The 25,000-nt window shown below is 45.7% G+C and overlaps 1 protein-coding gene across 1 annotated transcript in view; it reads right to left on the reverse strand.

The window, feature by feature from the left end:
- frmpd2 (FERM and PDZ domain containing 2) overlaps positions 1-25,000 on the reverse strand; it is a gene marked incomplete at both ends in the record, with an annotated part of 39,931 nt that overhangs the window by 14,882 nt on the left and 49 nt on the right. The window contains 17 exon segments of the mRNA XM_080789295.1: positions 1,190-1,306; positions 5,339-5,403; positions 6,181-6,412; positions 9,479-9,638; positions 10,546-10,731; positions 11,591-11,743; positions 12,269-12,407; positions 13,109-13,244; positions 14,299-14,473; positions 15,139-15,210; positions 16,564-16,756; positions 17,166-17,253; positions 18,898-18,973; positions 19,989-20,171; positions 22,958-23,023; positions 23,405-23,568; positions 24,929-25,000. The exon segment at positions 24,929-25,000 is cut by the window's right edge and continues 49 nt beyond it. Coding sequence (XP_080645421.1) covers positions 1,190-1,306; positions 5,339-5,403; positions 6,181-6,412; positions 9,479-9,638; positions 10,546-10,731; positions 11,591-11,743; positions 12,269-12,407; positions 13,109-13,244; positions 14,299-14,473; positions 15,139-15,210; positions 16,564-16,756; positions 17,166-17,253; positions 18,898-18,973; positions 19,989-20,171; positions 22,958-23,023; positions 23,405-23,568; positions 24,929-25,000 — 2,277 coding nt within the window.

Here is a 25,000-nt window from a genome sequence, read left to right on the forward strand (position 1 = left end):
CAGACAGGCATGTGGACATTCCAGAGACACAGACAGCATGTGGACATTCCAGAGAGACAGACAGGCATGTGGACATTCCAGAGAGACAGACAGGCATGTGGACATTTCAGAGAGACAGACAGGCATGTGGACATCCCAGAGAGACAGACAGGCATGTGGACATCCCAGAGAGACAGACAGGCATGTGGACATCCCAGAGAGACAGACAGGCATGTGGACATCCCAGAGAGACAGACAGGCATGTGGACATCCCAGAGAGACAGACAGGCATGTGGACATCCCAGAGAGACAGACAGGCATGTGGACATTCCAGAGAGACAGACAGGCATGTGGACATTCCAGAGAGACAGACAGGCATGTGGACATTCAGAGACAAGGTACAAAAAACGGATTTGTTTATTTGTTGATTTCGTCGACTAAAACTAAGACGAAACATGTTCCTCGACTGCCTTTTCTTCAGTGACGAAAACTAAATGGAAACTAAATGAAAACTGATGACTAAAACAGAGACTAAATAAATATACTGTCAATTTCGTCGACAAATAAAAACTAGACTAAAACTGTTAGGAAGGGACTAGTGGTAATTTTACACTTGGTTGCATGCTGAAACTATAGCCAATCTACAAGCTCACAACGCGTCGCTCTGCGATACGTTGTGAGCTCGGCTATGTCGACTAAATCAACTGTAGATGTACAGTAGTAAAATATTATATTTAGTCAAGTAAAACTAGACTAACACTAACACATTCCGGGTGACTAAAATGTGACTAAAACTAAATGAAAACTAAGAGACCATGACTAAAACTAAAATCGAAATTTGCTGCCAAAAACAACACTTTATGGGGAAGTGAATGTATTTTAGTTTTTTTTTATAAAAATGATAGAAACATACACTAATGCTCCAACCTTATACTGTCTTCAAAAAATACGGCATACATTTAAAACAGCAAAAAAGGCCACTTATTTGAATGCATTGTATAGTTAATCTTTCCCAGCCTATGTGGGACATGAGGATATTTCCAAATTATTGGCAAAACACTAAATGATAGTTATAACATTGTGGGTGTGTGCGTGCGTTGCTTGCGTGCGTGCGTGCGTGCGTGCGTGCGTGCGTGCGTGTGTGTGTGTGTGCGTGCGTGCGTGCGTGCGTGCGTGCGTGCGTGCGTTGTGTGCGTGCGTGCGTGCTTACCAAGGCCAAGCTTGGGGTCTTTCTTTAAGGTCAAGCAGATTACTTCTCTCTCTGAGTTCAGCTGCAGTATCTGGTGGATACTGCCCCGTGGATGGATACTGCCCCTAGTGGCGGAGTCTGTTGGACATAGAATATACACAGTATAAATATGGCATCTGATGGACCTGTTTTTCTGAATGGGAACACATTTTGGTGTTAGCATCATGTTAGGCTTTAGCTATTGAAAAATAGCAGATCTACAAGCTCATAGCGCGCCACCGAGTGGCGCGCTATGAGCTTGTAGGTCTGCTATTTTTGAAAAATCGAAGAGCGACTGACATTTTTAGAATCTGATCTCAGGTCAGAATGGGTTAATCAGACCAGTATGTGTCCAGTGGAAACCTCGTATGAATCTGATCTCAGGTCAGAATGGGTTATAGTGGCGGTGTCTGTTGGACATAGAATATACACAGTATAAATATAATAGTTATACAGGTATATATTCACTTGAAATTGGATGAACGATGAATAGTCAGGGGTGGGAAAAGAAGTATAACCTCATTTATAAACAAGCAAAAGTATATCAATACTGCAATAAAGGAATTATCTGTTACACTTTAAGTGAAAGTCAAAATGGACTTAAAAGTACAAAAGTGCTGGCATCGAAATTTCCATATTCGCTTTGCCGTATAATCCCATAATCCCTTAAAGCTTCGATCCCGGACTCCCCCAGAGTTAGTGTGGAAGTGTCCTTGAGACACTGAACCCCTAATTGCTCCTGATGTGCAGGTTGGTGTGTGTGTGTGTGTGTGTGTGTGTGTGTGTGTGTGTGTGTGTGTGTGTGTGTGTGTGTGTGTGTGTGTGTGTGTGTGTGTGTGTGTGTGTGTGTGTGTGTGTGTGTGTGTGTGTGTGTGTGTGTGTGTGGAGGGAGGGCGACCGTCGGACTGACCAAAGGGATTTCGCCCTTAATGGGTGCGCGTGCATGCGTGCGTGCGTGTGTGCATGCGTGCGTGCGTGTGTGCATGCGTGCGTGCTAATGGCACAATCTATATGAAGCGCCTTGGATGAAGGCGCTATATAAATGCACCGTTTACCATTTAGAAGTATAATAATGATTAAAAAAAGATCATCAAAGTCAATTAAAGTAATGGCAGCCTCGCAGGTGCTGCTGACGGAGCAGTCTAAATACAGCATCCAGCCCTGAAGTGGTTCTGGTATAGTTCTGGTGGTTCTGAGCAGTCTAAATACAGCATCCAGCCCTGAAGTGGTTCTGGTATAGTTCTGGTGACGGAGCAGTCTAAATATAGCATCCAGCCCTGAAGTGGTTCTGGTATAGTTCTGGTGACGGAGCAGTCTAAATACAGCATCCAGCCCTGAAGTGGTTCTGGTATAGTTCTGGTGACGGAGCAGTCTAAATATAGCATCCAGCCCTGAAGTGGTTCTGGTATAGTTCTGGTTCTGGTATAGTTCTGGTGACGGAGCAGTCTAAATACAGCATCCAGCCCTGAAGTGGTTCTGGTATAGTTCTGGTGACGGAGCAGTCTAAATATAGCATCCAGCCCTGAAGTGGTTCTGGTATAGTTCTGGTTCTGGTATAGTTCTGGTTCTGAGCAGTCTAAATACAGCATCCAGCCCTGAAGTGGTTCTGGTATAGTTCTGGTGGTTCTGAGCAGTCTAAATACAGCATCCAGCCCTGAAGTGGTTCTGGTATAGTTCTGGTGGTTCTGAGCAGTCTAAATACAGCATCCAGCCCTGAAGTGGTTCTGGTATAGTTCTGGTGGTTCTGAGCAGTCTAAATACAGCATCCAGCCCTGAAGTGGTTCTGGTATAGTTCTGGTGGTTCTGAGCAGTCTAAATACAGCATCCAGCCCTGAAGTGGTTCTGGTATAGTTCTGGTGGTTCTGAGCAGTCTAAATACAGCATCCAGCCCTGAAGTGGTTCTGGTATAGTTCTGGTGACGGAGCAGTCTAAATACAGCATCCAACCCTGAAGTGGTTCTGGTATAGTTCTGGTGACGGAGCAGTCTAAATACAGCATCCAGCCCTGAAGTGGTTCTGGTATAGTTCTGGTGACGGAGCAGTCTAAATACAGCATCCAGCCCTGAAGTGGTTCTGGTATAGTTCTGGTGGTTCTGAGCAGTCTAAATATAGCATCCAGCCCTGAAGTGGTTCTGGTATAGTTCTGGTGGTTCTGAGCAGTCTAAATACAACATCCAGCCCTGAAGTGGTTCTGGTATAGTTCTGGTGACGGAGCAGTCTAAATACAGCATCCAGCCCTGAAGTGGTTCTGGTATAGTTCTGGTGGTTCAGAGCAGTCTAAATACAGCATCCAGCCCTGAAGTGGTTCTGGTATAGTTCTGGTGGTTCTGAGCAGTCTAAATACAACATCCAGCCCTGAAGTGGTTCTGGTATAGTTCTGGTGGTTCTGAGCAGTCTAAATATAGCATCCAGCCCTGAAGTGGTTCTGGTATAGTTCTGGTGTCGGAGCAGTCTAAATATAGCATCCAGCCCTGAAGTGGTTCTGGTATAGTTCTGGTGTCGGAGCAGTCTAAATATAGCATCCAGCCCTGAAGTGGTTCCAGCACTTTTAAATCTGGTGGATCCTCTGCCCTGTTTGCTCTCCGCTAATAGGTTTAACTGGCCTCAGCTGTGTCGTGTGAACCTGCTGCTTCCACCTCTCCTGTAGCAGCGAGCGGCAGCACCGTGTACACAATGAGATGAATCGGCTACTTGGAGGACAACAGAATGTCACCAAATGCGTTCCAGAATGCTATATAAAGCGAACGTGCAATGCATTTTTTAGTAGGGGTGTAACGATACATTTTAACAGTGATAGATAGATAGCTTTATTGTCATTCAGCAGATACATAAAATGCACAAGAGAACGAAATGTCGTTTCACTGGCTTTTAGTTAGTATGCTAGTTAAAAGAGAGCTGAAATACTATTAAAATCTGAAATCCACTTTTAAAAACAAATACATTAAAAAGCAACATGGACGCTATTGGTTCATTATGGTGATACGATATTATGATACGATTCAATGATTTGAAATCGATACAGTAACTATTTAAAATACATTGACGTTATCTTAAACTAAAGTAATTAATCCCCTCTTTTTCTTTTATCTTCTAAAATTCCCCAAATACCACGCAGAAAAATGTAGTTTTCATACAATTGATTATTTGCATTGCAAAACGATACGATACATAATCAATGTTGTTTTCATTTCGATTATACTTTGATTCATGAAATAAAAATCGCTTTTTCGTTTCAGTTACTATAATCGTTACACCCCTAATTTTTAGACACCATTTGACTGACCTCACCAGCTCGAGAAGACTGGTTATAAACTTTTGTGTTGCTTAAAAGCATACCTAAATACCTTAAACGTGGGTCCATTGGCATATCTTTTCAAATGGGGGGGGTCTGTGGGCTAATAGGGGTCCATTGGGGGTCCTTGTGTCATGAACTGAACTGTCTTGCTACTATCAACTGTGTACTGTGTATACTTTTATTTTGTAGTGACGCCTTATAGTGTTTCCTGTTGTGCCTGTCTTGTGTTTGCCTGTCTTGTCTCACCTCCCTGTGATTGCAGTTGTATTTCACCTGTGTGTCCTGTTTGGTCTTAAGCCAGTGACGTGTTGATTGTAGTTTTGTTGCACCACCTGTGTAGTTGTGTGTGTGTGTGTGTGTGTGTGTGTGTGTGTGTTAACTTGGGAGAGTGAATTAGATGGCGTCGACTGTTCACCGCTTCACCTCCCAATGTATGAATGAATGAATGAACCGTTGAATGAATGAATGAATGAACCGTTGAATGAATGAATGTATGAATGAATGAACCGTTGAATGAATGAATGTATGAATGAACCGTTGAATGAATGAATGTATGAATGAACCGTTGAATGAATGAATGTATGAATGAACCGTTGAATGAATGAATGTATGAATGAATGAACCGTTGAATGAATGAATGTATGAATGAACCGTTGAATGAATGAATGTATGAATGAATGAATGTATGAATGAATGAATGTATGAATGAACCGTTGAATGAATGAATGTATGAATGAACCGTTGAATGAATGAATGTATGAATGAATGAACTGTTGTAAAGTGCTTTGAGCACTTGGAAAAGCGCTATATATAAAAATGCAATTAATTATTAATTACCTCTGGCGGAGAAGGCGGGGCCTTCACAGCATGCGCTCTTCCCTGTGCTGCTGGGCTGGCAGGTACTGCACGCACACACACACACACACACACACACACACACACACCGTCACGATCAACTTCATTATTGTCATGTCACTGGTTTTACAGGTGTAAAGAAGTGGGGGCGATATGCCAGTGGGGGCGATATGCCATAAAGAAGTGGGGGCGATATGCCAGTGGGGGCGATATGCCATAAAGAAGTGGGGGCGATATGCCAGTGGGGGCGATATGCCATAAAGAAGTGGGGGCGATATGCCAGTGGGGGCGATATGCCATAAAGAAGTGGGGGTGATATGTCAGTGGGGGCGATATGCCATAAAGAAGTGGGGGCGATATGCCATTTCTTTGCATAATAAACTCCAATCAGTTTAGCTGTTTTCCCAGAAAGGGAGATCTATAATAACATTAATTAAGCATGTCAAGGAGAACTAAACGAAATAAATAAAAAGTGGTAAAGAAGTGCTCCTCGCAGTACAAAGTCTCCACCACCAGGTCAGGTATAGATTACTGTGGGCCATGCAGCAATGTTTGGAATTCACCAATCGGAATGGAATATGAAAAAGTCGGACCGATTTGGCTATAGATCACTTGACTATTATAGAGAATGTGTATCGATGTGTGTGATGTTTGGACAACATTTGTGGGACTATTTGTAATAGTCTGAGGAGAATTGCACACGCACACGCACATGCACACGCACACGCACATGCATACGCACACACACATGCATACGCACACACACACACACGCACACACACACACACGCACACACACACACACACACACACACGGTACTGTACCTGTCCCCCACTATGCTCATGCGGTGGTGTTTGAAGCGAGCCTCGATGCGCGCCGCCACGTCGTCACACAGCTTGGTGATGGAGGCGGAGTCTGGGTCGCTCTGGGGCGTGGTCACGCCAAAGACGGTGTCGTTGTCGTCCTGAGGCGGAGTCTCCGAGCACGACACGGACTTGTTCTGGCCGAACTGAGCCCGGCGCGCCGCCGTGGCGTACTGGAGGATGTTCTGGTCGTCTGGAGCAAAAAAAAAAACAGGAAGGGAAAATACATTAATTTAGTTGTGTCTTGGATAATGTTTTTCTGCACGGTTTGTCCAGAAGGAGCATTCCGGATTTACCTATTTTCTTTTTACTTTTTTTTAAAGATGGAGTGCCACAATTTTTTTATTTTTCCAGTTTTTCATGTGTCTATGAGGTGACAGTACTTCATTAGACACCCTGGAGTTGTTTTTATGTGCAATGGTGTATTGACTTTGTATTTAGGGTTTCTTCCTGGAGGCTGAACCCTTGACAGTCAAACGGGCCAATGAAATAAACAGTAATATAGTGACATGATCACACTATCAGCCCCTCCCCTAACCCCTCCCCCTTTATCATACAACTACAGCTGTGGGTGCGGCTTCAGTTCAGGTGGATCACCACCCATCACCCCCCCCCCACCAGGCAAACCAGGCATACTTAATGAACTGGTGGGCGTGTCCACATAAAAGCATGATTTTAACAAATACTGTACACTTTTTGGAAAAAGTTCTTCCCCCTTATATTGTAATAATACCTGATGATCATGTTTTAGGGTGGAACAAAATGGTGGCACTCCATCTTTAAGATATTTTTTGGGAGCTTTTTCTGCCTTTTATTGATAGATACCAAAGTACGTTGACAGGAAATGGGGGAGAGGGAGGATCGAAGACACACAGCAAAGCTCGATTTGTGGCATTTTGTTCTAAACGGACTAATCGTGTGAGCTTTGGAAGCCAATCTTAGCCAATCAGGATGGAAGATGGGAAATGGTGCAGATCCGTGTTGATCACATGACTATGGAGATAGTGTAAACCGAATTGTGTGACGTATGGATACAATGTGTACGAGTAATCTACAGAAATGTGTTTTTCCAAAAACCGGCCTCATGGTGGCGCTATAACAGGCCGTTGTGGAATATTTGGGCCAGAGGTTCGTCGTTGGCATCCAGGGAGTGTGTGTGCAAAGTTTGGCATGGATCAGGCGAACGGTGCTGGTAACGGACACACACACACACACACACACAGTGCAAAACATACTCTCTCCCCAGGCCTTCGGCCTGGTGGAGATAAAAAGGCTGGTACATACGAGAGCCATCTAATCTAATAGAAGAGTTACGACATTGAGGGGGCAGAAACCGAGCACTCGAGCGCTGTTCATGCAGCCTGAACTGAGACAAGCTGGAGTTGGAAATACATTGTTTTCAACGAGGGGCGGCGCAAATACAGTAAATGAGAGCTATTTTTGGCATGTGTGCAACATGACAACTGTTTTAAGTATTGTACAGTGACAACTAAAGTCTCTGTAATGTTTATGTTGTACGATTACTACACATCAATCTAAAATAAAGGGGTTTAAGATCAGTAAAGCTGCAGGCTGTTGCCGCCTGGGTCCAATTTCTGCCTACTTCCGGTCCCTGATTATTGGACTGAAGCCCCATGAAGTGAACGCAGTTTTCCTAACTCTGTGGCTCTGGTACATAAACTACACGAAGACAATATAGTAGCTCCACTTCCAATTAAGGCTTGTCTCTTAGCTCTTGGCATTAAGGCAGGGAACACAACCTTATAGCTTCAGGACATGATCCCACACCCCCTTCCCTTCCCACTCAATTAGATCAGCTCGGCTTACAGGGACATCTGTCCTGTCCTTCCTTACAAAGACACTCTCGGTGTCCTAGAAGACTGTTCTCCCTCGGCATGCAGGCTGAGGCCGTCCAAAGGCTTTAATAAAGGACCACTTTTCAACCTATCTCCATATAATTATTGGTCCTCACGAATGTTCATGATAAAATGCCACAATGATTTTTCTACTCTGTCTCATAAAATCCAATACAAGGCGCTTTACATAGATTGCATTGCATTCACCCATTCACACAACGATGGCGGCGGAATCCATGCAAGGCACCAACCTGCACATCAGGAGCAATCAGGGGTTCAGTGTCTTTGCTCAAGGACACTTCGACACTAACTCTGGGGAAGCCTGGGTTCGAACTGGCAACCTTGCGGTTGCCATCCGGCCACTCTACCCCTGAGCCACCGCCACCCTCATAGGAGGGCTGTGGGCAGTTCATAAACCCGTCCACCAGTGACATCATCGATGCGGAATCCAAGCTAAAGCGAAAATATATATATATTTTTAAATAAATCTTGTTTAAAAAAAATCTGCCTAATGATGTCACTGGTGGACGGGTTTCTGAACTGCCCACAGTAAATAAGCTCTTGATTGTACGTCTGTTATACTTGTTCACATGCTATGCCATTTAGAAGGACTTGTACTGTTTTCTTGCTTGTCTGCAAATGGTAAGAATGACATTACATAGCATGTTGTTTATAGACGTATACTAGGTTCAAGGTTGTTTATTAGTGTCCCCGAAGGGCAAAATGTTTTACAGCAGGTCATAAGGCTTGAAACACATATAAATACATCGGTCAGTACTATGGTGCATTTATATAGCGCCTTTATCCAAGGCGCTTTACATAGATTGTGCATTACATTCACCCATTCACACCGATTGCGGGCGGAAGCCATGCAAGGTACCAACCAGCACATCGGGAGCAATTTGGGGTTATGTGTCTTGCCCAAGGACACTTCGACATGTAGACAGGAGGAGGAGCCGGGATTCGAACCGCCGATGGATCATTGGACGACCTGCTCTACCTCCTGAGCCACAGTCGCCCCAGTCGTACTATATGATGTTTACCTGAGAGCAGGCTGTGGCTCATAGCATGATGTTTACCTGAGACCAGGCTGTGGCTCATAGCATGATGTTTACCTGAGAGCAGGCTGTGGCTCATAGCATGATGTTTACCTGAGACCAGGCTGTGGCTCATAGCATGTTGTTTACCTGAGACCAGGCTGTGGCTCATAGCATGATGTTTACCTGAGACCAGGCTGTGGCTCATAGCATGATGTTTACCTGAGACCAGGCTGTGGCTCATAGCATGATGTTTACCTGAGACCAGGCTGTGGCTCATAGCATGTTGTTTACCTGAGACCAGGCTGTGGCTCATAGCATGTTGTTTACCTGAGACCAGGCTGTGGCTCATAGCATGTTGTTTACCTGAGACCAGGCTGTGGCTCAGCTGGCGAGAGCTCATCTCGTTGTTGAACTTGTGCTGGGCGGAGCAGAGGTTGCACAGGTACACGGCGACCCTCGACCTCTCGGTGACGAAGGTGTGCTTCTTCTTGCTGCCTCGGCACTCGATCACGAACTTTCGCCTCTGCGTGAAACGGAAAAGAAACAGGATTTAACCCTAAACCTAACCCTAAAGAAACAGGATTTAACCCTAAACCTAACCCTCTGCGTGAACGGAAAAGAAACAGGATTTAACCCTAAACCTAACCCTCTGCGTGAACGGAAAAGAAACAGGATTTAACCCTAAACCTAACCCTCTGCGTGAACGGAAAAGAAACAGGATTTTATAACAACTAGGAATAGTTAGTAGTAGTAGTAGTATTGGTAATGTCGGTAATGTAATAGTAGTAGTGGTAATAGTCCTCTGTCCACAAAGGAGTCTTCATCATACTGTCCCTGATGAAGACTCCTTTGTGAGCCAAAATATGTCAAAACATGTTCTGTTTGTTCCCAGCAGCACTCACGTTGGAGGAGATGCTGGCCGTGGCCCTCATATGTCCCCTGTGGTAATAGTAGTAGTGGTAATAGTAGTTTGTCTGTTTGTTCCCAGCAGCACTCACGTTGGACGAGATGCTGGCCGTGTCCTGTGTAATGTGGTGCTGTGTGGTAATAGTAGTTTGTCTGTTTGTTCCCAGGCAGAACTCACGTTGGACGAGATGCTGGCCTTGTCCCTCATATGTCCCCTGTGGTAATAGTAGTAGTGGTAGTGGTAATAGTAGTAGTGGTAATAGTAGTTTTCTGTTTGTTCCCAGCAGAACTCACGTTGGACGAGATGCTGGCCGTGTCCCTCATATGTCCCCTGTGGTAATAGTAGTAGTGGTAGTGGTAATAGTAGTAGTGGTAATAGTAGTTTTCTGTTTGTTCCCAGCAGAACTCACGTTGGACGAGATGCTGGCCTTGTCCCTCATATGTCCCCTGTGGTAATAGTAGTAGTGGTAGTGGTAATAGTAGTAGTGGTAATAGTAGTTTGTCTGTTTGTTCCCAGGACTCACGTTGGACGAGATGCTGGCCGTGTCCCTCCAGTGGAAGGTCTGGCTGGCGGAGCGGCCGCCGTCTTTGACCTCGTAGACGACGACGCCTTTGGCACAAACCCCGAGGACGATCTGTCCCTCCACGGGCTTCTTCTCCCTCACCACGCGGTACAGCAGCACGCCGTACTCTGGGAGCTGCTGGCTCACCTGGGAGGAAGGAAGTGAGTACATTTTATTCATAAAAGCACCTTTTCGAAAAACACACACAAGTTATACGAGGTGCAGAACACTTGACACAGAATAAGCAATCAACTAGTTAACCAATTTTGGGCATTGTGTTATGCTTTATCTATTGAAAAATAGCAGGTCTACAAGCTTACTACAGGGTGAAAGAAATGCAAAATGCCACTATTGTTTTCCTTATTGTCTCCACTTGAACGCAGCATTCTACGTTGAACAACTTTGTTTTTCTAAATCCATGTGGTTCGTACACCGCATCTCCAAGAGCTAAGAGTGCTGGGTTGCGCCCCAAAAATAGCTGATCTACAAGCTCTCAACGCGTCGCAGCGCAACGTGTTGTGGGCTTGTAGATTCAGATTTTACGTTGTGGGCTTGTAGATTCAGATTTTACGTTGTGGGCTTGTAGATTCAGATTTTACGGGGGCCAGTTTTGAATTGCAGCCGTCCGTATAGGTGCCCTTTTGAGAGCGGTTTTTGAAGGAGTCAGGGGATTCACATGTCTTAATGACTGTTGGTAGGGCGTTCCACATTTTGGTGGCATAGGAGCGAAAATAATTTAGTCCCTTGTTTGTGCCGAATCTGGGTTGCACATGGTTTGTTGCACTCCCTCTGGTGTTGTGGGTGTGGACTTCGTTTACATTAACCCATTCTGAACGGGAACCCGTTTTGGTGTTAGCATCATGTTATGCTTTAGCTATTGAAAAATAGCAGATCTACAAGCTCGTAGCGCGCCACTCGTGGCCCAGTGTGTGTCCAGTGGAAACCTCGTTATGAATCTGATCTCAGGTCAGAATGGGTTAAGGAAGTATTTAGACAGGTACTCTACCTTAAGGAACTCCAGCTCCGACTCGTCGGCCAGCATGTTTCCGTTGTTTCCGTGCAGCCGTAGCAGCTCGTCTCTAATGTAAGGCAAGGCCCGTTTCTCCACCACGCTCCTGGAGACATACTGGTCAGGACGGTAGTAGTTACGTCCATACACCTGCACACAAACAGACATACTGGTCAGGACGGTAGTAGTTCCGTCCATACACCTGCACATAAAACACATCCATACTGGTCAGGACGGTAGTAGTTCCGTCCATACACCTGCAAACAAACAGACATACTGGTCAGGACGGCAGTAGTTCCGTCCATACACCTGCAAACAAACAGACATACTGGTCAGGACGGTAGTAGTTCCGTCCATACACCTGTACATAAAACACATCCATACTGGTCAGGACGGTAGTAGTTCCGTCCATACACCTGCACATAAAACACATCCATACTGGTCAGGACGGCAGTAGTTCCGTCCATACACCTGCACATAAAACACATCACAAAACATGTTGTATATTTGCAGCAGAACCTGATATGATTTTGAAAGTACACTTTTGGCGAAACCCGGCCGTCGATAATATCCGACAAGAAAAGAAAAACTGACAAATATGTGTATTCATAATTTTCATACCGGTATGTATCAGGTTCTTACCTCAGGACACCCAGGTAGAGAGCAGGCTCTTACCTCAGGCATGCTGTCTCCGTACTCGGCCTGCAGGGCCAGGGCACCCAGGTAGAGAGCGGTGTCTTCGTGGCAGGACATTCTGTCCTCCAGAAGGTCCTTTCTCAGCTGGAGGTAGTATTGGTGACGGGTAAATTTGTGCCTGGATGGAGAAGGGAGAAACAAAATCACAACCGTGTCATCATAAACCAATCAAATCATAACCCAAATTCCGGTCATTTTAAACAGCTGCTGAATGGAAATGTGGCTTCAACTTGCAGCGTCGGCAAAGCTTTTCCAATTTTTTTTTGCTACAAGTTAAAGCCAAGCGTCATTTCCTTCCACCAGCTGTCTAAAACCAGGAAGAGACGCCTGGACTAGGCGCTTTCTTTCTTGACACGATAGCGTAGTCGTACCCTTTTCACTTCAAGATGTACTTTGCTCAGCCAATCAAATCATCACAAATGTTCATTCCGGGCCAAATCACATTTGGCGTATTCACTTTTCTCTCCTCACTTTTACCCTCAATACTTTGCTCAGCCAATCAAATCATCGCTATGGGGTTGATTAGCCACTCATCAGCTAATGTTTGTGTTCACACAAAAACCCTCAAAGCTGGGCATAGGAGGGGCTCAAAAATAATAGCAAAACACATCGGGAAATGGAATGATGGGTCTCACAGTGGGGTCAAGGGGATCGTCGTGGTCAAAGGGCGTAACTCAGAGAGTTTACAAATGGAACCATTAGTGCACTCGGAGAGTTAGTGGGACCCTTGAAATGAATAAAAGGCTGAGAACATGCATGCATCCACTGCTGTTTATGCCATAATCTCTGGACAAAACGTTAACTTATTATGACGCTCACAAAAGAAGAGAGACGTCGGAGATGAAGAACTTGACACGCAGGAAAAGGACAAGCGTGGTGGTAGGCACTTTCTTCCAGCTGTCTGGAGCCACCTTGGAGATCTTGGTGTCGTTGTCCATGAAGAAGAACTCATTATCTGAGAGGAGGAGGAGAGGAAATACAGGCAGATTTAACCCATTTAGGCCTGACGTCGAAATAAATTAAAAATAATCTAAATCATGACAGTTTTCTGAAATACCTATGTTTCTACCTATGTTGCCAAATTTGCGCCACGATTTTTGGCGCGCTACGAGCTTGTAGATCTGCTATTTTTCAATAGCTAAAGCATAACAATGTTTAAAACACCAAAAGGGGTTCCCGCCTAAAATGGGGTTTAAGCAGTGGTGGAAAAAGTACTCAATTGTTTTACCTAAGTAAAAGTACCAATACTGCAATTTAGAACTACTCTGTTACAAGTAAAAGTACGGAATTGAAAGTTTACATGAGTAAAAGTACGAAAGTATCTGCATCAAAATGTACTTAAAGTACTAAAAGTAAAAGTATTCATATTGCAGAATGTCCCATTTCACAATGTGTACAAAAATCTATTGAAAATAGCCGATTTACAAGCTCACAATGCGTCACACGTTGATTGAGTGTGTACACTACTACACTACAGTATGTCTCTCTGGAGGCATATCTGTCCACCAGAGGGTGCTAAAACATCAAACCTTTAGTGTTGTTTAACTTTAAAGAGAGAGCTTGTGCCAGTATAAATGACTGAATCAGAGGATAATGGAGTCTGTATCCTTTCTCTATCCTTTGATGAATTGAAAATGGTGGCCCTTCTTGTAAACAAGTGTAATAATGCTTTATGGTGTCGTCCACTCACAGTTAAAGGTATATTCAGTGATTTCACTTAATTCAAATATCACTTATTTTTTTGTTTTGTTGTGATAATCCTCTCTACTATAGAGTGTGCTGACCATATAAGGAGTTCCTCCCTGTCCCCAGTTAACCCCTGGGGGTCAAAAAACCTTAGGTTTCGTTTTTGTTCTCTATCCTGATTGGATGAAAGCTTGTGTCCCAAGGCAAAAACGAAACCTAAGGGTTTTTGAGTGAAATCACTGAATATACCTTTAACAGTTTTTGTATCGAGTTGTAGGCCTATACTTGAAATACTTGAAAAGACAGTCAGTCAGTAGTCTTACCGTCCCGGTAGGCCAGGCCAAAGTAGAAATGTTCCACCAGGTTGGAGTGAGCGACCAGCATGTCGAACACGTCCCCCGCTCTGCTCTTCACCTCGCACCTGATGAGGACGTTCTGTCCGTTGGGCATGGCCACGCTCAGCTCCCGCTGAGTGGACGCAGACTTCCCCTTCTTAGACTGCCGTGAGAAAAGGAAAGCAAAGGTACCATGTTTACCCAGGGTAACTGGACTAAGCTCAAGAACTTGTTTACAGCCAGGCCCTGCTCATAGAACATTTCATGGTAGGGGTTCAATGCCTTGCTCAAGGGCACTTCAGCGGTGGTAATTTTAACGTGCCGGTCCGGGAAATACGAACTAGCGACCTTCCGATATCAAGACCGCTCTGCAAACCGTTCGGCCAACGCTGCCACAAAGACACAAACGCACACACAGGGCTGTTGGTTTGGGCAGCACATTTTGTAGTGATGCACCGAATATTCGGCCGCAGAAAATATTCGGCCGAAAATGGCTAGAAATGCATTTTCTCGGGCGTCTCCCTAGGGGAGGTCCTCAACGCACGTCCCACTGGGAGGAGACCCCCCCCCCCCCCTGGGGCAGACCAAGGCGCAGTTGGAGGAAATACATCGACTCACTGGCCTTGGAACGTCTCGGAATCCCCCAGGAGGAAGTCACTAATGTTGCTCTGGAGAGGGAAGTCTGGAGCTATCTTGCCCCCGCGACCCGACTACGGATAAGCGGTTGAAGATGGATGGATTTGTAGCATACGGTCTGCAGGTCTAAAAACAACATTGTATGGAAGAAAAATGAAGGTCTTGGTTTGTTTCATTATGAACTAAACTCACCACAATGGATCCAGGCAGCTCCAGGACGACCGCAGTTTCATCCAGCATCCTGATGAACTCAGGCCCCATGTCCTGGGAAAAGGAACATCCACACAGGAATACTGATCAGATCATTGAGCGTGCGACAGCAGCAGCTTTGCTTTGGGGGGAAGGGATGCTGCGAGGGTACATGACCCTGGGGAAGGCAGCAGTGTGTGTGTGTGTGTTCATGCCTGCCAAAACGTTTAGTTTTTAATCTTACTTACTTTTGTCCGTTATCGTTTGGCTCTGAAACTACTGTGTAGTACTTTGATTCTCCTTTCAGGGACGTGACCCTATTGAATTGTCCAGAATATGAATGTGTTTAAATACCGGCCTTTATTTTAAAAGTTAAAACCACGGTCATTGAACATTCTCAAAAGAACTAAGAAAATATATATTCAAAGAAACATTTTCAAATATATTTTCTAATCATTATTAACCAATTAGCTGCTTGTGGCGGAACGTTCCGTCAGAAGGAATCCAACTATAGCAAACTGCTTCTGGCATAATGTTCCGTCTGATAAGCTTTATTATTGATATCAAAACCGGATCGCTGATTTAAAAAAAATCATTATTATTTTGGCTTGGCCTTTCCTTCGTTGACGTGGGACTCATAAAATGTCCCTGGGACTCATTTCTAAAAGACCATCCCTGCATCCTGGGACTCATTTCTAAAAGACCATCCCTGCATCCTGGGACTCATTTCTAAAAGACCATCCCTGCATCCTGGGACTCATTTCTAAAAGACCATCCCTGCATCCCGGGACTCATTTCTAAAAGACCATCCCTGCATCACGGGACTCATTTCTAAAAGACCATCCCTGCATCCCGGGACTCATCTAAAAGACCATCCCTGCATCCTGGGACTCATTTCTAATAGACCATCCCTGCATCCTAGGACTCATTTCTAAAAGACCATCCCTGCATCCTGGGACTCATTTCTAATAGACCATCCCTGCATCCTAGGACTCATTTCTAAAAGACCATCCCTGCATCACGGGACTCATTTCTAAAAGACCATCCCTGCATCCCGGGACTCATCTAAAAGACCATCCCTGCATCCTGGGACTCATTTCTAATAGACCATCCCTGCATCCTGGGACTCATTTCTAATAGACCATCCCTGCATCCTAGGACTCATTTCTAAAAGACCATCCCTGCATCCTGGGACTCATTTCTAAAAGACCATCCCTGCATCCTGGGACTCATTTCTAATAGACCATCCCTGCATCCTAGGACTCATTTCTAAAAGACCATCCCTGCATCCTGGGACTCATTTCTAAAAGACCATCCCTGCATCCTGGGACTCATTTCTAAAAGACCATCCCTGCATCCTGGGACTCATCTAAAAGACCACCCCTGCATCCTGGGACTCATTACATTGAAAACATCACAACGTCTCACCTTTAGCTTCTTGTCGTTCAGGCTGGACGTGGAGTCGAAGCGGGCGATGGAGCGCCGGTGGCCGTGGCGGGCGTCGTCCAGGTAGGGGCTGCAGGGGCTGCGGCACATCCGCCAGCTGCTGTAGCTGTCTCTGTGACGACCGCCGCCAGGGGGGATTCTGGGAAAACAGGGGAAACAATTGGTTTTCGAGTGTCTTCAAAATGGAGACATGACATCCATCATTTTGACAAACATGTCCATAATTTTGACAACATGATTGCTGGCATGGAAGTAAACTTACGTTGGAGTTATTATATCTTTTGTTCACTGCATTAATCATTCGGTCATGTACGTGTTCGTTCACGGAGCCATTCTGTTATACCATTCGTTGTACACTTGAGCCACTTTGTAATTTATTTGACTTTAGAGTATTAAAGAAATTTTTTTTTTATGAGCGGTGTTGTTCTTTCATACTTCGGTAAAAAAGAAATTCTCCTGAATGTAGTCAATGCTACATTTGTGGTCTGGAGAGGGCAGTTGTTTTACAGACGGGTAAAAGGGCAGGGGCTGAAGCCCCCTTTGATGTCTATGTGTGCACGTCCCTGATCATCATCATCCCATACCCGAGGGGTTCTGGTGTATATGCGGCTCCCGACAACCTTCTGAACCTGTTCCTCAGGGTCCACAGCGCGGAGTTGGAGGAGGAGCCACCTGGAAGAGAACACAGCCAATCAATGAGGTCATTGAGGTTTATTGACAAACAGGTGTGCAACGATAAGCACAGGAAAGCACAGTTCCATACGAGGTCTGCTAATATAAGGATAAGGTCGCGAATACAAGCGGCCGAAATTAGTTTTCTTCGACGGGTGGCTGGCATCTCCATTAGAGATAGGGTGAGAAGTTCAGTCACACGAGAGAGACTTGGAGTAGAACCCGAGGAAACATTATGATGAGAGCAGGATCTTGGCTTCACTCTAACACCAAGGAGGTCGAGACAAGTCAAAGTCAAAGTCGTACGATTTGTCACACATGTTACCGCAGTGAAATCTATCCTCCGCATTTGACCCATCTCTTGGAGCGGTGAGCTGCAGCCGTGGCGAGCTCGGGAATCATTTGATTAGTAGATTTGACCCCCCCAATCCAACCCATTGATGCTGAGTGCCAAGCAGGGAGGCATTGGGTCCCATTTTTACAGTCTTTGGTATGACCCGGCCGGGGATCGAACCCCGACCTCCCAGTTTCAGGGCGGACACTCTAACCACAACGCCACTGAGCTGGAGACGACGCCCAAAAGTAGTCCTGACAGATCTGGACTATGCGGACGACATCAGCCTGCTCTCTGACAACGTGCAGCAAGCTCAGGAACTCCTGACCAGAGTGGAGTCTGGGGGCTGTATTTTGCATGTCTTAAGTACCAGATCTTATTACTTAACTTAAGACCTGGAGGTGTGATCAATGCCATTTGGCTATTCTGAGTGGTCAAAGAGCATCGACCACGCCTCCAGGTCTTAAGTTAAGTAATAAGACCTGGTACTTAAGACACGCAAAATACAGCCCTGGGTGTGCCAAGGTGGGCCTCAGGTTAAATGCCAAAAAACTGAGGTTATCACCTATAACATCTCAGCGGAACATCCACCTCTGACAACAACAGGAGGCACTGTGCTGAAGGAGGTCAAGGTCACTTCAACTACCTCCTGGGCTCTCATGGGTCAACTCAACTGCAAGCAAGATCTGAGAGTGAGGAAGGCACTTGGCATGGAGGGCCCTGAACGGCATCACCACCAGTGTATGGAACTCCAATCTCCCCCGACAAATCAAACTCAGCTTCTTCTACAGTACATGCAACGGTGGAGTCTGTTCTCCTATATACGGCAGCAAATGCTGGACGCTGAAGCCAACCCTGCAGAGGTCTCTCTAGAGACGGGTGCTATACACCAGAATGCTGCGTGCAGCACTCAACATCAGCAGGAGCGCATACCAAAACTACCCTGTATATATGAGGGAATATATACGTACACTAAGGGTGAGCCAGAATGTAGCAGCCAGGAGAATGAGACTATAGCAGGACACTGCCAAAGACACCAAGAGCTGCCAGCCAGCAAAGTAATGCTGTGGGAACCAACACACGGGCACCGGTCACTAGGACGTCCCACATTAACATATGTGGATGTACTCAAGAAAGACCCAGGAGTGCAAAGCACCAACGAACTGCATGGCCGGATGTCTGGAGAACCGGGATGACTGGAGGAGGCGACGATGGAAGGTCTCGTCTGAGGACGACCCCGAGAGACTTTACACGTTTCTCATTGTAAAACACAGTGTACGACATGTACAGTATATGTGTCAACGTCTCACCATGCAGTCTCTCCCTGACCATCTGGCTGCGATCTGTGAGCTGAGGCCCGTTCTCTGACACCGGCACGTGATCAACCTGCAATGACATGCACGCACGCACACACGCACGCACACACATTTTTTATTGGCTATAATCTTACTGTGATTAAATTATGTAGCTATATAAGCATATTAGTTAATGTTCTGCTGTCACGCACGTGCCCACGCACGCACGCACACTGTCAGCACCTGGATGTTACTTCAGTAACCATGGTTCTTTAAGCAAATGTGCAAAATTGTTCACCTATAGGGGAGCGCGGGAACCCCTTTTGGTGTTTTAAGCATTATGTTATACTTTGGCTATTGAAAAATAGCAGATCTACAAGCTCGCAGCGTGGCACTCGAGCTTGTAGATCTGCTATTTTTTTTTAAACCCGGTGAAATCGATGTGCCTCAAATCATTGAATATATATTCTTTCAGAGCGAATGTCGGCGGCCAATTACATATATTATGTTTGTGGTTGATTGGCATGAAATATTGAGCACCACTGATATCGAAACATAGATTTTAACCCATTTTGGGCGGGAACCCCTTTTGGTGTTAGCATCATGTCATGCTTTAGCTATTGAAAAATAGCAGATCTACAAGCTCATAGTGCGCCACTCGGCGGCGCGCTATGAGCTTGTAGATCTGCTATTTTTGACTGACATTTTTTTAATCTGATCTCAGGTCAGAATGGGTTAATCAGACCAGTGTGTGTCCAGTGGAAACCTCGTATGAATCTGATCTCAGGTCAGAATGGGTTAATCAGACCAGTGTGTGTCCAGTGGAAACCTCGTATGAATCTGATCTCAGGTCAGAATGGGTTAATCAGACCAGTGTGTGTCCAGTGGAAACCTCGTATGAATCTGATCTCAGGTCAGAATAGGTTAATCAGACCAGTGTGTGTCCAGTGGAAACCTCGTATGAATCTGATCTCAGGTCAGAATGGGTTAATCAGACCAGTGTGTGTCCAGTGGAAACCTCTTATGAATCTGATCTCAGAATGGGTTAATTTCGCCGGCAGGCCTAAATGCGTTAAAAGAACGTAATGCGTCCTCGCGGTACTCACGGAATCTTGGAGCACGTGGTCCACCATCTGTTTGAGCAGCGCGTCACCAGGGGGGGGCAGCACCGAGGCCTTGTGGTGCCGCTGGCTGCTCTCCAGCACCGTCAGGAGGTCCGTGCGTCTCGGAGCCTCGTCCTCGCACATGCTCAGTAGCAGGCTGTCCAGAGCGGCGCTCAGCTGGACCGGCTGTATGGGGACGGACGGGCGGGACGGGTACAGGCTTTAGGTCCCACGGTATGATTGGTCATTAGACCGACAACCTATACAGTACAGTCCCTTAAGACTAAACCACACCCATCAGAGGTGTGGCTTCCAGGGGTACCTATCACATTAAAGACTTTGATGGGTACCTCTAGGTACCAGGCTGGTAGAGACGAAGGGGACACCACTGTACCTCAAACCCTAACCTAACCATAACCGCAAGCACGGGAGCATGTTGGAGCGCTATAGTCTGTTCCCCCATATAATATAATAATGCCCCGACGGAAAGACCATGAATGGATGGACAGACGGAGCACTTTCCGTAGTACTTATAGCCCTATAGCCTCGACCTCCTACAGGCGTATGCAAAGGCTCAACTTATGTAACTTAGACAGTATTTTATGTAGACTTTATGTAAACATAGCTCTATATAGTTATATATATATGCTTAGTTTAATTTTATGGATATTCCACAGTTACGTTCTTAGCTTACCATGCCTTTTGTTCTTGCGTCATATAAATCGCTCTGGATTAAGAGCGTCTGCTGAATGCTTAAATTGTAAATTGTGGGTGGATGGATTGGCATTTAACAGTGATTTACAGTAAGCAGAAACAACACACGGTAATACATCAAATTGTGTGCAACAGAATGAACGTAGTACCTGCATGGTTCTGAATCCTAAGAACCTAAATGTATTGAAGTGCAGCAGCAGAATGCAGTACCTGGTTCTGTGGGAGGTGGTAATCCTAAGGGCCGATTCATACTCCTATTTTACAGCTGTTTCGGCGCTGTAGTGCCAAAATGATTTCGGCTCGTCAGGAATTTTCAGTAGGACGGTACCCCCCCCCCCCCCCTCGAACCTCAAATGACGTCACATTGTAGGCTCTACAGCGCCGAACCGACTTTTATTCGGCTCTAAAATAGGAGTATGAATCGGCCCTTAGAACCTAAATGGTAGCAGAAGGAACATAGTACCTGGTTCTGTGGGAGGTGTTAATCCTATCAGAACCTAAATGGTAGCAGAAGGAACATAGTACCTGGTTCTGTGGGAGGTGGTAATCCTATCAGAACCTAAATGGTAGCAGAAGGAACATAGTACCTGGTTCTGTGGGAGGTGTTAATCCTATCAGAACCTAAATGGTAGCAGAAGGAACATAGTACCTGGTTCTGTGGGAGGTGGTAATCCTATATGAACCTAAATGGTAGCAGAAGGAACACAGTACCTGGTTCTGTGGGAGGTGGTAATCCTATCAGAACCTAAATGGTAGCAGAAGGAACATAGTACCTGGTTCTGTGGGAGGTGTTAATCCTATCAGAACCTAAATGGTAGCAGAAGGAACATAGTACCTGGTTCTGTGGGAGGTGTTAATCCTATCAGAACCTAAATGGTAGCAGAAGGAACATAGTACCTGGTTCTGTGGGAGGTGGTAATCCTCTCAGAACCTAAATGGTAGCAGAAGGAACATAGTACCTGGTTCTGTGGGAGGTGGTAATCCTATCAGAACCTAAATGGTAGCAAAAGGAACATAGTACCTGGTTCTGTGGGAGGTGTTAATCCTATCAGAACCTAAATGGTAGCAGAAGGAACATAGTACCTGGTTCTGTGGGAGGTGTTAATCCTATCAGAACCTAAATGGTAGCAGAAGGAACATAGTACCTGGTTCTGTGGGAGGTGTTAATCCTATCAGAACCTAAATGGTAGCAGAAGGAACATAGTACCTGGTTCTGTGGGAGGTGGTAATCCTATCAGAACCTAAATGGTAGCAGAAGGAACATAGTACCTGGTTCTGTGGGAGGTGTTAATCCTATCAGAACCTAAATGGTAGCAGAAGGAACATAGTACCTGGTTCTGTGGGAGGTGTTAATCCTATCAGAACCTAAATGGTAGCAGAAGGAACATAGTACCTGGTTCTGTGGGAGGTGTTAATCCTATCAGAACCTAAATGGTAGCAAAAGGAACATAGTACCTGGTTCTGTGGGAGGTGGTAATCCTATAACCTAAATGGTAGCAGAAGGAACATAGTACCTGGTTCTGTGGGAGGTGGTAATCCTATCAGAACCTAAATGGTAGCAGAAGGAACATAGTACCTGGTTCTGTGGGAGGTGGTAATCCTATCAGAACCTAAATGGTAGCAGAAGGAACATAGTACCTGGTTCTGTGGGAGGTGGTAATCCTATCAGAACCTAAATGGTAGCAGAAGGAACATAGTACCTGGTTCTGTGGGAGGTGGTAATCCTATCAGAACCTAAATGGTAGCAGAAGGAACATAGTACCTGGTTCTGTGGGAGGTGGTAATCCTATCAGAACCTAAATGGTAGCAGAAGGAACACAGTACCTGGTTCTGTGGGAGGTGGTCATCCTATAAGAACCTAAATGGTAGCAGAAGGAACATAGTACCTGGTTCTGTGGGAGGTGGTAATCCTATCAGAACCTAAATGGTAGCAGAAGGAACACAGTACCTGGTTCTGTGGGAGGTGGTAATCCTATCAGAACCTAAATGGTAGCAGAAGGAACATAGTACCTGGTTCTGTGGGAGGTGGTAATGCTATAAGAACCTAAATGGTAGCAGAAGGAACATAGTACCTGGTTCTGTGGGAGGTGGTAATGCTATAAGAACCTAAATGGTAGCAGAAGGAACACAGTACCTGGTTCTGTGGGAGGTGGTAATCCTATCAGAACCTAAATGGTAGCAGAAGGAACACAGTACCTGGTTCTGTGGGAGGTGGTAATCCTATCAGAACCTAAATGGTAGCAGAAGGAACATAGTACCTGGTTCTGTGGGAGGTGGTAATCCACACACCAGTACAGCGTCATCCCCAACGAGTACACAACCATCTGACGCAGGAAGGAAAACAAAACACACATATTTTCCAGTGTTATAACTGTATGTTAGACATGATTTGGTCTGATATGTTCTGTCATTCGATCCAGAATTCCTACGTGTTACAGTATAGATATCAGAATTCCTTTATATACGTGTACAGTAGACATCACTGCGATGACACTGAAACTCTGAGCAAAGAATAGCCATTCTAGAATGTTCTCTTTACTTAGTGGAGTCACAAACTGAGGTTCTGCGACCATCCTCTGGCAAGGATTGATTTGACCTCCATGGACCATTTATAAAAGATTGAGGTCCCTCGTTTTGCTACAGGGCCAAATTAAAAATGGCGCCATGTTCTCTAAATATGAATGTTGTTTCCAGATCCACCTTACCTTCTCCACGGGGGTTCTGGGCGAGGCGGCGTGACCCTGCTGAGCCTCCGGGGCGGTGAAGGAGGTGACGTCCTCCGAGCGGCCGCAGCTCTTGAAGGCCAGGCTCCCGTTGGCCGACAGCAGCACCGAGCCGGGACTCAGCACGCTGCACATGCTGCCTGGACCTGATTGGACCGCGTGGTGGGACAGAAGGAGAAGGACGTGTGAGTCTCCCTCAAGGTATGCCATGTGAACCAAGGGGCTAGCATGAATGAATGAATGACCTTTATTTATATAGCACCCTTCTCAGCATGAGTGCACATGTAGGGTGCTTTACAATAGTACAAAAATAAAACAACAACAGCAGGCAGCCATTATCACAGAATAAACAGTAAAAACTAGCATCAAAAAGGACAATAAGAACACACAGATAAAAACACAAACAGTATAAAATCAAGTGATTATAGGTGACCAAAAGCCTGTCTGAACATGTACGTTTTCAATTGTTTCTTAAAAGAGGCCTCAGAAAGGACAGTTCTTAAGTCCAGGGGGAGGGCTTCACTTCAAAGGCTCGGTCACCCTTTGTTTTTAATCTGGTCCTGGGGACCACGAGGAGGTGCTGATCGGCTGATCGGAGTGAACGTGTGTTTGTGTAGGGTTGAATCAGTTCGGTGATGTAGGCAGGGGCTTGGCCGTGGAGTGCTTTGTGGGTGAAAGTGAGGATTTTGAAATGTATTCTATACTGTACTGGGAGCCAATGCAGTGAGGCTAGAATGGGTGTGATGTGACATGACTTTTTTGACCTGGTGAGTAATCTGGCAGCAGCATTGTGAACCAGTTGCAGTTTGTCAATGGATGTTTTGTTGAGACAAGTGAAAAGTGAATTACAGTATAGTCTAACCTGGAAGATATAAATGCGTGTACGGACAGTTCTAGCTCAGAGTGGGAGATGATGGACCGGAGTTTTGCAATATTTCTGAGGTGAAAGAAACAGGTGCGAGTGAGTGATTTGACGTGGTTGTCTAGGTGCATGGACTGGTCAAAAACCACACCCAAGTTTCTTAGGTGTGGGCGGATGTTTTCCTTGAGTGACCCCATAAAGGAAGCCACTTTAGTGACAGTCTTGGGGAGTCTTGCATCCAGCATGTCATTTGAGGCCATGCATGTGGACTACAGTTTCCCCCTGCTGGGGTCAGAAGCAATAATGATATGTTTCCCACAATTCCGTAACCCATTTTTTTCACCCGGTGCCAATTGCCTATACGCTGTAATCCCATGGGCGCTCTGCCAACCTGGGGAGAGCCCCGAACTGAGCTGCATGCTTCGCTTCTTATCACCTGACAGGGACTCTGAGAGTCGATTCCTTTGAGAATGACTATCCTAGATTGGTATGGTAAATTACACACTGGTATTGGATCGGTACACAAGTTGTGGGTATCGGAAAACATTGTATTGACCATCTCTAGTCCAGGGAGCCATGATGAACAGGGGCCCTCAGGGGCCATGACCCCCCCCCCCCCCCTCCCCCCATGGTGTGTGGGTTACCTTTGCTGGAGATGTCGAGGAGGGCCTGCGAGGCGAGCAGCAGCAGACCCCACACCTCGTCCTCCTCCAACG

Source organism: Protomyctophum bolini, assembly GCF_963924005.1.
Source record: "Protomyctophum bolini genome assembly, chromosome: 18".
Lineage (NCBI taxonomy): Eukaryota > Metazoa > Chordata > Actinopteri > Myctophiformes > Myctophidae > Protomyctophum > Protomyctophum bolini.